This window comes from Oryx dammah, unplaced genomic scaffold (genome assembly GCF_014754425.2).
Source record: "Oryx dammah isolate SB20612 unplaced genomic scaffold, SCBI_Odam_1.1 HiC_scaffold_5, whole genome shotgun sequence".
NCBI lineage: Eukaryota > Metazoa > Chordata > Mammalia > Artiodactyla > Bovidae > Oryx > Oryx dammah.
The window spans coordinates 67,656,994-67,672,067 of NW_024070189.1; the positions used below are offsets into that span (position 1 = coordinate 67,656,994).

At 34.8% G+C, this 15,074-nt stretch overlaps 1 protein-coding gene across 1 annotated transcript; it reads left to right on the forward strand.

Moving 5' to 3' along the window:
• The first annotated feature begins 13,028 nt into the window (after window positions 1-13,028).
• On the forward strand, window positions 13,029-13,991 carry LOC120864506 (olfactory receptor 2H1-like). Its single transcript, XM_040241576.1, has one exon. The coding sequence runs from the start codon at window positions 13,029-13,031 to the stop codon at window positions 13,989-13,991; it is 963 nt and encodes a 320-aa protein (XP_040097510.1).
• Window positions 13,992-15,074: the final 1,083 nt, after the last annotated feature.

The following is a 15,074-nucleotide window of genomic DNA, read 5'->3' on the forward strand; positions in this document are numbered from 1 at the left end:
ACTGCAGCATGCCTGGCTCCCCTGTCCTTCACTATCTCCCAGTTTGCTTAAATCCGTATCCATTGAGTTGGTGATACTATTATTTAACCATTTCATCTTCTGCTACCTGCTTTTCATTTTGCCTTCATTCATTCCCAGGATCAGGGTCTTTTCCAACGAGTCAGCTTTTCACATTCAGGTGGCCAAAGTATTGGAGTTTCAACTTCAGCATCAATTCTTCCAATGAATATTAAGGGTTCCAATCATAAAGAATTGGGATTGGCTGGTTTGATCTCTTTGCAGTCCAAGGGACCTTCAAGAGTCTTCTTCAGTACCAGAATTTAAAAGCATCAATTCTTCAATGCTCAGTCTTCTTTATGGCCCAACTTTCACATCTGTACATAACTACTGGAAAAGCTATAGCTTTGACTGTATGGACCTTTGCCGGCAAAGTGATATCTCTGCTTTTTAGGTTTAACTGTTTAGGTTTGTCATAGTTTTCCTTTCAAAGAGAAAATGTCTTTTAATTTCATGGCTGCAATCACTATCCACAGTAATTTTGGAACTCCCCCCCGCCCAAAAAACAATCTGTCACCATTTCAACTGTTTCCTCATTTATTTGCCATGAAGTGATGGGACCAGACACCATGATCTTAGTTTTTTTAAATATTGCATTTCAAGCCATCATTTTCACTCTCCTCTTTCTCATTCATCAAGAGGCTTTTTAGTTCCTCTTTTCTGTCTGCCATTAGAGTGGTATCATCTTCATATCTGAGGTTGTTGATATTTCTTCTGGCACTTTTGATTCCAGGTTGTGATTCATCCAGCTTGTATTTTGCATGATGTACACTGTGTATAAGTTATATAAGTATAGATTTTATATATCCCTATGACTTTATCTTTGTTTATTATAGTTTTCTAAGAATGTACTTATTTATTTTAGGTTATCTAATTTGTTGGGATATACCTATTCATAGCAGTCAATATAATACAAAATATGAATCTTTGCATCTTGTGGTATCAGTTGTAATGACTCCTCTTTAATTTGTGATTTTATTTACTGTAATTCCCCATTACTTTTTAATTTTTCTAGTTGGAAATTTTGTCAAATTTATTTGTCTTTTCAAAAAACCTATTCTTAATCTTTCAAAATATTTCTTTTATTTTTATAATCTCTGTTTTGTTTCTGTTCTGATTTTTATTTCTTTCCATTAGTAGGGCTTAGTTGCTTTTCCAGGTGTAAAATTAAGTTGCTAAATTAAATTCTCTCTTTTTATTCCCAACACAGTTGTATATTACTAAACATTTTCCAGGTTTTTTTCTACTTTTGATTTCTAGTTTTATACCATTGTGGTTGAAAAATATACCTGGTGTAATTTCAATCTCTTAAATATGTAAGAGTTCTTTGGTGACCTAATGAACTATGTTTGAAAATGTTACATGTGTTTATGAAAAGAATGTGTATTTTGTTGCTGTTTTATGGAATGTTCTGTGTATGTCTATTAGTTTTATATAGTGTATGGCATGGTCTAGTCTAAAGTTTCTTTGCTGATTTTCTTTCTTGATGATATTCACTTTTGAAAGTGGGTTACTGGAAAGCCTTATAATTATTGCATTGCTGCCCATTTCTCCCTTAATATTTGCTTAATATATTTGGGCACTCCAATATTAAATGCAGATATATTTATGAATATTATGTCTTCTTGATGACTTAATCTTATTTATCATTATATATAGACCTTGTCTTTAGTTACCATTTTTGGATGAAAGCCTATTTTGTCTACAGTGAGTAGAATTACTCTTATCTTTTGACTCTCAATTGTATGAGACATCTTTTTTTCCCATCTGTTAACTTTGAGCCTTCATATACCTTTAAACTTGAAGTGAGTCTTTTATAAGCAACATAGAGTAGTTTAATTTTTTTTTCCTCTAGTTTACCCATTTAATGCCTTCTGTTTGGAGAATTCAATCAACTTATATGTAGTATAACTGTTGATATGTAAGGACTTAATAATGATAACAACATCTTGTGGTTTTCTAGGTGTCTTGTAGTTGCCATATTCTTTTCCTCCTCTACTGTTGCTTTCCTTTTTAAATTGATAATTTTCTGTAATGGTACACTGATTCCATTTGCTTTCCCTTCTGTAAAACTTTTGTAGATTTTTTTTTTGTGTGTGTGTGTGTGTGATTACTATGAGGCTTATATAAAACATCTCATAGATATAACAATCTATCCTACACTAATAAATGGTCTACCAAAACTATATTTCTCTCCAGCTTATTTTTATTTTTGCTGTATTTATTAATAAATTATTTTGCCTATAGTTACTTTTAATACTCTTGTCCTTTAACCTTTATACTAGAGTTAAGTTATTAATATATTACCGTGTTAAAGTATTAATGCTTGGATTTGACTATATTACCAGTATGCTGAATTTTTCACATGCTTTCATGATACAAATTAACTTTATTTAATAAGTATTTGAAAGACTGTTTTCATACTTTTTTTAAAGCAGATGTAATGGTGATGAATTCTCTCTCTTTTTTTTTTTTGGACTGGGAATGTCTTCATCTCTTTTTCATATATGAAGGACTGTTTTTCTGTGAATAATATATTTCATTAACAGCTTAATTTGGTTTATTGCATTGAATATATCATCCCCATCTCTTCTGGTCTTTAAGAAACCCATTGATATTCGTATGTAAACGTCTTTGTACGTTACAGACATTTTCTTATGTATCAGTGAAGATTCACTCTTTGTCTTTGATTTTTCACAATTTTATTTTAATAAGGCTTGGAGAGAATCTCTTTATTTGATCTTAATTGGTAACCTATGACCATCGTGAACTTGAATACTTATGTCCTTGCCATATTTGAGAGCTTTTAGCCATTATTATTTTTAAAAAATAAACTTTCTGTCCTTTTATCACTCTCTTCTCTTTCTAGAATTCCAATTATTCTCAATTTTACTCTTTTAGTTGTAATTTATGCACCATAAGCTTTCTTTCGGAGAAGGCAAAGGCACCCCACTCCAGTACTCTTGCGTGGAAAATCCCATCGATGGAGGAACATGGTAGGCTGTAGTCCATGGGGTCGCTGAGTCAGACACGACTGAGCTACTTCACTTTCACTTTTCACTTTCATGCATTAGAGATGGAAAAGGCAACCCGCTCCAGTGTTCTTGCCTGGAGAATCCCAGGGATGGTGGAGCCTGATGGGCTGCCGTCTATGGGGTCGCACAGAGTTGGACACGACTGCCGACTTAGCAGCAGCAGCAAGCTTTCTTTATAATTTTTTATTATTTTCTCATCTTTTAAAATTATTTTAGTTTGCTCTATTATAATGGATAATTTCAAAGTTCCTGTCTTCAATTTCAGCAATTTATTTCTTCTGCTTGACCACATCAGCTTTTGATGCTGTCTTTAGTATTTATCATTTCATGCATTATATTCTTCAATTCCAGAATATTTTAAAGATTTCTACTTCTTTTTAAAGTTTATTTGTTCATGTGTTGTTTCCCTTATTTTGCTGAACTGTCTTGCTGTATTCTCTTGTAGAGCTTCCCTGTTGTCTCAGGTAGAGAATCTGCCTGCCAATGCAGGAGACACAGGTTCACTTCTTGGATTGGGAAGATCCCCTGGAGAAGGAAATGCAACCCACTCCAATATTCTTGCCTGGGAAATCCCGTGGACAGAGAAGCCTGGTGAGCTACAGTCCATGGGCTTGCAAACAGCTGGACATGACTTAGCAACTGAGCATGCATGCAAGATATCTTATAACTCATTGAATTCCCTTTTAGCAGGTGTTTTAAATTGTTTATCTGATAAGTTGAAGATGTCTGCGTCTTTCGGTTTGACCAACAAGATGATTATTGTGATCCTTTGTTGGTGTATGTTGCCTTAAACTTTTCATATTTCTTATGATTTTTATTTAACCCTTTTGCATTTAAAGTAACAGGTATCTCTTCTAGGTTTTACTGCTTGTCTTAAGAGGGGAAACACTGTGAGATATACAGAGAGTCTGAAGTTTTCTCAACCTTCTATTGATATACCTGTTCCATGCTTCTTGCTCTACACTGGGGCAAAGCTCCTAAGCTTGTGTGCCTTCTCTGGATCATGCAACTCACCAGTTTGAATTCTGGCAATCTCTCTTTTGTTTTCCCAAATATAACTCTAGAACTCATGTTTGTAATATTTCCCTGGCCTCCAGATTTGATGAATACTCTTTGTACATTCACTGGCTATCTGCCAAAGCCTGCTTATGCAGTCCTTGTGAGTGCATACAGGAAGATGTCAGGATATGTCGGTGAGGCGGTGCGTTGGCATGCCCATGGGCCAGGTATGGAAATTAATGGAAAGCACATTTCCAGTGGCTTGTGATTAGACTTATCATTGGAATCTGTGATGTGGTTCATATCCATGTCTCTTTAACGCCTTCTGCCATTCCTGTCTGCTACTCTTCCACAGTTTCCAATCCCCAGTAACAGAGCACTTGATTTAGTTCTCTGAAAGAAGTGAGAAAAATGAGCCCCTTTGTCCTGTTCCATATAACTGGTGAGGTTAGGTACTCATTGGCACATTCTTTCTCCTCTGGGGATAAAATACCGAACAAAAAAAAAATTTCATGGATGGGCCACTTTGGGGATGGATAATATGGACAAGCTAAACTGTTCTTCTTACACACACTCAAATGTGTGTGGATGATTGCACAAGAATGTTCTTCAGGGAATCCTAGAATGCAGCTAAGAGTTCCTGAGCCTAGTTCATTGGCCACATCAGGAACTATAGTCAGAACTGAGGTATGTCTGCCTGTTACTCAAGGTGTAAATGTGCAAGACCCTTCCAGAATCCCCTGGCATATGGATATGAAAAAAGTTTTATCAAAAATATTTTTGTCCATGGAAGGATGGTGTTTTTTTTTAATGTGTGTGTGTTTGTTTGTTTGCTTATGGGGGGCACAAAATCAAGGAGCCTCTTATGTCAATATAATGTTGATGTCAGTCTTGGTTTTGTGATTCTTTTTTGTCATATCATATTTTTTCTTTTTAGGTGTTGTCTAAGTTTTACTTTTTCATGTGTTTCTATTTTAGCTATCAATATATTTTATTCAGAATTTGATTTTGAAATATGTTTTTTAACTTATTTCTTAGAATTTATTTTACTATAGTTGATTTACAATGTTGTGTTAATTTCTGATGCATGGCCAGGTGACTCAGTTATACATATATATTCTTTTTCATTTCTTTTCCATTAGGATTTTTAAAATTAATTAATTTTAATTGCAGGATAATTACTTTACAACATTGTGATGATGTTTGCCATACATTGACATGAATTGGCCACAGGAATACATGTGTCCCCCCCATCTTGAACACCCTTCCCACCTCCCTCCCAACCCTTATCCCATTAGGATGTCCCAGAGCACAGGTTTTGCGTACCTTACTCCAATCATTGAACTTGCACTGGTTGTCTATTTTACATATGGCAATGCACACGTTTCAATGCTATTCTCTTAAATTGTCCCACTCTTGCCTTCTCCCACTGAGTCTGAAAGTCGTTCTTTATGTCTGTGTCTCCTTTGCTGCCCTGCATGTAGGATCATTGGTACCATTTTCTAGATTCCATATATATGTGTTAGTGTGTCTCTTTCAGTTCTGGTTTTCTTGGGGTATATGACCAGCAGTGGGATTGCTGGGTTGTATGGCAGTTCTATTCCCAGTTTTCCAAGGAATCTCCACACAGTTCTCCATAGCAACTCTATCAGTTTTCATCCCACCAACATTGTAAAAGTGTTCCCTTTTCTCCACACAATCGCTATCATTTATTATTTGTAATCTTTTTGTTGATGGCCATCCTGACCAGTGTGAGATGATACCTCATTGTGGCTTTGATTTGCATTTCTCTAATAATGAGTGAGGTTGAACATCATTTCATATGTTTATTAGCAATCGATATGTCTTTGGAGTAATGTTTGTTTAGGTCTTTTGCCCACTTTCTGATTGGGTTGTTTATTTTTCTGGTATTGAGCTGCATGAGGTGCTTGTGAAAGTTAGTAGATGGAGAGAAACCTTAAAAATCAGAGGAGAAATATATGAAAAAGAATTGAAGGAGACTATAGCAAAGATCAGTAAAACTAAAACCTGGTTCTTTGAGAAGACAATCAAAATAGACAAATTCTATTAGCCAGACTCATCAAGAGAAAAAAAGGGAGAAGACTCAAATCAATAAAATTAGAAATGAAAATGGAGAAATTGTGACAACACAGAAATTTTAACGATCATAAGAGACTACTATGGGCAACTGTATGCCAAAACAACAACAACAACAACAACAAAAATGGACAACTTGGAAGAAATGGACAAATTCTTAGAAAAAGGTAACCTTCCAAAACTGAACCATGATGAAACAGAAAATTTGAACAGACCAGTCACAAGCATAGACATTGAAACGGTAATTTAAAAATCTTCCAACAAATAAAAGCCCAGGACCAGACGACTTCACAGGTGAATTCTACAAAAAGTTTAGAGAAGAGCTAACACCTTCCTACTCAAACTCTTCCAGAAAATTGCAGAGGAAGGAAAAGTCCCAAAGTTATTCTATGAGGCCACCATCACCCTGATACCAAAACCAGAGAAAGATGCCACCGAAAAAGAAAACTACAGGCCAATATCATTGATGAACATAGATGTAAAAATTCTCAACAAAATCCTAGCAAGCAGAATCCAACAACATATTAAAAAGATCATACATCATGATCAAGTGGGCTTTATTCCAGAGATGCAAGGATTCTTCAGTATTTACAAATCAATCAATGTGATACACCATATTAACAAATTGAGAGATTAAAAACCATATGCTTATTTCAATAGATGAAGAGAAAGCCTTTGGCAAAATTCAACATCTACTTATGATAAAAACTCTCCAGAAAGTAGACATAGAAGGAACATACCTCAACATAATAAAAACTATATACAACAAACCCACAGCAAACATTATCCTCAATGGTAAAAGACTGAAAGCATTTCCTCTAAAATCAGGAACAAGACAAGAATGCTCACTCTCAGCATTACTATTCAACATAGTTATGGAAGTTGTGGCCACAGCAATCACAGAAGAAAAAGAAATAAAAGGAATCTTCTTTTCTTGGAAAAGAAGAAGTAAAACTCTCACCATTTGCCAATGACATAATCCTCTACATTTAAATATGTTTTAAAGAATTTCAGGTTTGTTAAACAATTACCATGCTTCATGCTGCTGCTGCTAAGTCACTTCAGTCGTGTCCGACTCTGTGCAACCCCATAGTCAGCAGCCCACCAGGCTCCCCCGTCCCAGGCAAGATTCTCCAGGCAAGAACACTGGAGTGGGTTGCCATTTCCTTCTCCAGTGCATGAAAGTGGAAAGTGAAAGTGAAGTCGCTCAGTCATGTCCGACTCTTCGCGACCCCATGGACTATAGCCTACCAGGCTCCTCCATCCATGGGATTTTCCAGGCAAGAGTACTGGAGTGGGGTGCCATTGCCTTTTCCACCATGCTTCATGGAGTAACCATTAATGAACTGTTACACAGTCCTGTTTAGACTTATTTTGTTCATCAATGCATGCCTAAGATAAAACTGAGTTGTTTTCATCTTTTACTTTATTCTCAGTCCCTAAATTTTATTTTTTTCTTTTTTGTTGTGTAAATACTGCTTTGAATTATCTAATGTCCTCTAACTTTTAAATTATATAATAGTGTATACAATCAATTTTAGATTGATGAATAATTTTTGATGCTTCTTGCTTTTCTCTTATCTCTAATGTTTCCTAATACTAGCATAGGGACAGGAAAAAAAATAGTCATTTAGTAAAAATTTGTAAATAAGTAAACCAATGACTTTACATTTTAGCATATATAATTGATTGTTTGCCTGATGATGTTGTTGGGAGAGCAATTAAAAAGAGTTAATTGAAAATAGTTAAATTTCTACCTCATTTCATATGCTAAATCAAAGGATTTTTTTTTTTTTTTTTAATTTTGTAGGCTTTTAAGACTTTTCTGGACTGTCAGCTGATTACCTGCAATGATTAAGCCTCAGGGACCTCCTGGGAAGAGCTGTTCCCTCTGTGCTGCTTATGCTTTATAGAAAGAAAGGTTCACTGTTTTGATCACATCTCCTGATGACTACGGGCTTCCCTGGTGGCTACACAATGACATATATTTAATTGGAGAGTAGCTCAGAGTAGGGGAGTCTGATATCAAGGAAAGCAAGGAAGAGTTTCTGAATGGCTCTCAGGCAAGCTAACTTATGTTTTCCACATTCTGCCACTGATCTGTTTTCCAACCCAGGTAAGTTACTTACATTTGCCAAGTAGAATAGTTAAAAATAAAGAGAAATAATCAGGCTTACATATTAATAAATTCAAAAGTCATGATATGTCTTTGGACTTAAAGGAAACCTACACACATTTCTGTTGAATGTCATGGAACATGATGTATTTTAAGATGAACAGATTATTACTGTATCCTTTCTAACCTCAAGGATACTATGTTTTCACTTATGTACCAAGTATGTGTTAAAATACAGCCACACACACACAACTGAGTTTTTTAAATGTTTTGTTATTGAAATTTTTTTGGACACTTTCATTTCCTGTGAATGTCACTCAGTCATATCCTATTCTTTGTGACCCCAGTTATTATACAGTTCATGGACTTCTCCAGGCCAAAATACTGGAGTGGGTAGCCTTTCCCTTCTCCAGGGAATATTTCCAACTGAGGAATCAAACTGGGGTCTCCTGCATTGAGGGAGATTCATTTCTTATATCACAAAAATAAATTTTACAACCCCCCCCCCCATATTAAAAGCTACAGAGTTGGTTTATTGTTTAGTATAATATAATTTAAAATAAATCCTAGATTTTAATGATTTCTTTAAACATTTTATATGTGATAATCTGAAATAGAGTCAGTCTTAAGAAATGTGTTGATTACCTATTCAAGCAAATGTCTACATATAAAGCTATTTATTAGGTATGACTAGTAGCATCACAAAAATTTTTTAGCATCATAATCTGATTAAAATAGAGTGCTGAACAATAATCAATATTGTGGCTGCAAAAAACAAAGAGATTTGTTTAGGGTCTTAAGAAATGTAATTCAGGAGACATATTTTAGCAAAACTGAGAGTATTCTGGGAAAAAGAAGAGTCAGGGTCTAACAAAGGCAAAACCAAAAGTCTGTATTCTGACACAAGAAAAATTATGGGATAGGCTATGATTAGTCATTTTAAGGTAAGGACCTGATGAGTATCTTGAGTTTCTGGCAGATGTTTTGGAAGTCTTTATTAGAATGTTCTAAAGGCCAAATTCCACTGAGGCAGAGACATACTTAAGTTACATTTCATCAGTGTCTTCTCAGGTTCATTTTGGAGAGCTCTCTTAACAGCAGGAGAATCCAACTCCATTTTAATTTTCCTTCAGTTTCCTTTTTAAAAAATACAGAAAGAGAGATAAAGTATTCTCTTAACAGATCAGTTAATTTTTGGCAGTAATCATAACAACAGAACATGAAACCCCCAACCATGATTGTAGCTGAAATCTTGGCAAATAAATACAGCAAAATCATCATTGTGAATCAATGAATTGAAAAAAGATTTTTTAGTAAAACGCTCTGATAATATAGCAACAAATTAGAAATAAACTTTATATATAAGGTTTACATTTAAAAATTAAACTAATTAAAGATTTGGATCTAAAAAAATAAAAAACTCAAGCAGTAAGGCAAAAGTATATGAAAAATTTTAAATAAACTATGAATAAATAAATTTAAAGATACTATGGGAAGTAATTTAGGATTTGCAGAAAATAGGGAGAAGAAAAAGATGAACTATAATAAGATATATTTAAATTTGTAGAATTTGTAATTTGAATCGTGTAAACATATGTCAAAAGCTAAAAGCAATGTGTCCTATTACTTATTAATCAGAAAAATCAGAAAAAGGAAGCATATCAAGTTAAAACTGTCACAGACATTTTGATGAGGAAAAATTTGCATAAACAAACAAACATATAAGTAACAAAAAGGCAAGTTAAATTCATAATAGGGATTCACTTCTTTACTTGATCAATTATAAATAGGAAAAATGATGACCCTTACTGATTGTGAGAAAAGTAAAAATAAAAATTGCCTTTTGTGATAGATCAGGGAAGAGCCTTCATAGAAAGCAATCTGAAACTATAGAAGACAATATTTTCTTAATGCAAATGCATTCATAGTTAGAGTAAAGGAATTTTTACATAGAGTGTTGTTTAGGTTATCAAAAATTTTAAAAGATACATTTAAAATAAAATATTTTGTATAAACTTTGTTAGTAACATACTATGAATTATTAAACTATACTCAAGCAGATTATATTTCTAAAATTATTTAGAGTCATGAGAATGTGTAAAAGATATAATATTGAGCTATGCATATTTTAAGTATACTAAATAGCAGATACAGTTTATATATTATATCTATATATCTATGTGCATTATTTATTAAAATATATTCTTAAAAGAAGAAACTAAAGTTTTACAGAAAAATTCATATTTGATGGTGCGGTTAAAGGTGACTTTATTTTTGTTTTTGTTTCATACTTATATTGCTAAATTATCTGTAAGTATGTTAGCTGCTTATTTGTGCCTGACTTTTTGTGATCCCATGAACTGTAGCCCTCCAGACTCCACTGTCCATGGGATTCTCCAGGCAGGAATACTAGAGTGGACTGGAGTGGATTTCCATTCTGTTCTCCAGGGATCTTCCAGATCCAAGGATCAAATCCAGGTCTCCTGTGATGCAGGTGGATTCTTTACCAACTGAGCCACCAGGGATATATACTATACTGCTCATAATATGTGTTTATATGGTAAAAAAAAAATTCTTTAAAAATAATTCAAAGGAATTTGTAAAAAAAAAAGTATATATATATATATATACACACACACACACACACACACACACACATATGCTGCTGCTGCTGCTAAGTCGCTTCAGTCGCGTGCGACTCTCTGCGACCCCATAGACGGCAGCCCACCAGGCTCCCCCGTCCCTGGGATTCTCCAGGCAAGAACACTAGAGTGGGTTGCCGTTTCCTTCTCCATATATACATATATATATATATATTTGACCTAAATTTTTTTTAAATGTAATGACAAATGAGCCCATGATATCATTTAAAAATAAATCCATATGAACGAGGTCATTCTTTTCTAAACGTCGAGTATGACACATTTTGAGCCAAGTGAAGGTAAGTACATGAAAAATACTCCAAATAATGAGAGAACTAAAGGAACAATACAGTCTGGTAAAGCAAATGGATATTGTATATTTGATTCAGGAATCCTGCAGGAAGAAAATGAAATCAGTTCAGGACATGGTCATGGGAACTTAGCACAGAGAAGCTGAGTTCATCTGACATGTCTCACCACATCTAGTGTACAAGGCTTTAACATTGTGTCAGCCAGCTGGATCCCTTGTATAAACACACTTCCTCGGTACTCGACTGCTTTGTCTTCCTGTTTCCTCTGAGTAAAATGATCCTCTTCTGTTCTCATATCCTCCATTTTTATCCTTAATGACAATACTCTTGATTTTTAAATTACTATTTTTAGAATTATCTTTAAAATAGTTGACTACTACTTATGATTTATTTGCTTTTTTTTTTCACTTGCTCTCTCTCCCATGGGCCTGCATTAAGAATTTCTTCTCTCTTCATTCGGGGCTTCCCTGGTGGCTCAGTTGGTAAAGAACCTGCCTGCAACTCTAGGAAACCCAGGTGCGATCCCTGTGTCAGGAAGATCCCCTGGAGAAGGGAATGGCAACCCACTCCAGTATTCTTGCCTGGAGAATTCATGGACAGAGGAGGCTGGGCAGGCTACAGTACATACAGTCACAGAGAGTCCGATATCCCCACGCCATAGCACAGTGCCTGGCACGTGACAGGTTCTAAATAAATACACGTAAACTTACTGCTGAATAGTAGCAGACCTCTGTAATGCTCCTCAGATTTTTGTATTGTTTGACCACTAGCAAAACGTAATATTTACAGCCTAAATATCAATTTTATATACCTAACTGTATTTTTGTCTTTGATGCCTCTTACATTCTTGAAATTCTCTGAACTATTATAAAGTTCCTAGAAGACAAAATTAATACCCCAAGACAATGATACCCAAAACTAATACCATACCTTTCTACTAATTATCATTAGCCCATGAATCACCTTTCTTTGCTTTCCTGTCCATGATGTAAAGCTTTAAAACTACATATTTTATAATTTTATTAGTTTGATTTTTCTATTATTGTTCTATATTAAAGATTTGTGTTATCCCCAAGTGATTATTGAGAACATTTTACAATTATTCATATAATTCAGAATTATTATACAATAATTGGTATAATTCATGTGATACACCTGTGGTAAGAGTTATTGCAGCTACTTATTAAATGAGAATATTGATGCATATTTTAAAATTATCTATTAAGTGAATTTAAATTGCTTTAGTTAAAAATTGTAAAACATTCAACTTAAGTTTGCGTCATTTAAAAATTGGTATGGTTCCTATCCCAAATTTCTGTTCTTCAGACACTAAAAATTATTTATGTTCAGGGTATCACTCTTTAGACCTCCATTTCATGTGTTCCTATTCATATCACCAAACTGCAAATTGTACCCTGATAAATTAGATAACTACATATTTCAAAGCAAAAGCTTGCTGTTCAACATGGCATGAACAATCTGGGAGGAAAATGTATGTGATCTAAGGTGATTATCTGAGGATGTCTGATGGAGATGTTATGATTACAGATTATGGGAATGAGTCTCAGGGTTAGTTTTTAATGAATACTCCTTTCTATGTTAAACTCACAGCTTTGTAGAAGAGAGATTGTATGCTATTGGTCTAAGGTAAGAAAATCACCAATATGTCCCACTTCCCAAGACCCTATGGAAAACAATTCTTTTCCTGTCTAGTTAAACTTTTCTCAAATCTATTCACATTTTTTTTCCTTAAAATTATGTCCAAAACTCTATGCCAAAAGCAACAGGAAGCACCAACAAGAGCTTCCCAGTGGGATTTGTACTTCTTGGCTACTCTGAATTTCCCCAGCTAGAAATGGTTCTCTTCTGGATAGTGATCTTCTTATACACCATGATCATTCTCTCCAATTTGACTATCATCTTGCTCTCATACATGAACCCTCAACTCTACACCCCCATGTACTTCTTTCTTAGCAATCTCTCTTTCTTGGATCTCTGTTTCACCACGACTGTTGTGCCCCAAATGTTGTTCAACTTGCGGGGGCCAGATAAGAGCATCACCTACCCAGGATGCATCATTCAACTGGGCATGGTGCTCTGTGTTGGTGCCACACAAAGTGTCATGCTGGTGGTGATGGCTTTTGACCGCTATGTTGCTATCTGCCGGCCCTTGCGCTACACTATCATCATGCATCCTCAGTTCTGTTGGAAACTGGTGCTTACGTCTTGGCTGTCTGGACTGATCGAATCTGTTACCCAAACACCTATCACATTCCAGCTGCCGTTTTGTGCCCACCACTGTCTGGATGACTTTCTCTGTCAGGTTCCTTCTGTCTTAAGACTAACTTGTGGAGACACTTCCACTACTGAGTGGCAGATGACAATCTCTGCTGTTCTCTTCACCATCTTGCCAATGGGGTTGATCCTGACTTCTTACGGCTACATAGCTCAAACTTTGGGTAAAATCCAATCTGAGGAGGGAAGGCAGAAAGCCATTGCTACCTGCTCCTCCCACCTCACTGTGGTCTTCATGTTTTACGGGACAGTGGCCATGGTTTACACAGACCCTAAGAACCAGTTTGCTTCAAAACATGGCAAGTTTGTCAGTTTCTTCTTCACTGTGATCACACCGTTGCTGAACCCTCTCATCTATACCCTGCGGAACAAAGAAGTGAAGAGTGTCTTGCAAAGACAGCTGAGGAAGGGCATCAGCATAAGAAAAAAAAGAAACTGATCTTTTGAACCAGAATGTTCACAGTTTAGAAAATCATGACATCCACTCTACATGAGAGTCTTTGAATTATTGCTAAAATTGGGTAGATTTACTTCAAAGACAATACTTTATGAGTTACTATTTATTCCTACAATTTGCATGTAATTTTTGTAAAAATATCTGTACAAAGTTAATATTTTATCCATCTATTTAGTGTTAAAATATATTTGTCTAAGGAGATACACCATTTGCAGAATGAAGTTTTCATGAATTTATCTTTCTTAAGCAATACATGCAGCATGAGCTAAACATTTTAAAATTATAAAAACAATAAATTATAAATTATCTTTCATATATATTTTAAAATTGAAAAAATGAAAAGAAATGTTTATCATGAATTCTTTTAGACAAGCCTAAAGGGAGGAAAATTTTTTCTGGAGTTTCCTTAAGTTCTTTCTACACATCCAGTCTTCCTTTTTTTAATTTGACTATAAGGATGACATTTTGGGTATAAAGAAGAAATCTTACATGTACATATTTTGCTATATTTTCCTTTTATTTACAATATTTATAAGATGAAATCATAGTGAGATGCTTCTGAGGTGTCTGAATAGAGGTGTTTAGGTATTCTTTTCCTATGAAAGAAATCTATAAATTTAATTCATACTTATTTTATCCTTTTTGTAATTATTAATACAAATTTCTTAAATATTTAGTCATATCTATTCTTCTACCAATGTAAGATGTGCTGTGCTGTACTTAGTTTCTTAGTCATGTCTGACTCTTTGCAACCCCATGAACTGTAGCCTGCCAGGCTCCTCTGTCCCTGGGATTCTCCAGGCAAGAATATTGGGAGTGTTTCCATACCCTCCTCCAGGAGATCTTCCCAATCCAGGGATTGAACCCAGGTCTCCCATATTGCAGGTGGATTCTTCACTGTCTGAACCATCATATCAGATAATGCTATTTAAATATAAAATGGCATATTTTAAAAAGTAATTTTCTCATGTATTCTCCAATAAAACAGAGAATCTTTCTTATAAAGTTGTACAAACATAACTCTGCCAAAATCCAGGTGAATTTTTACAAATGGATATTAAGTGT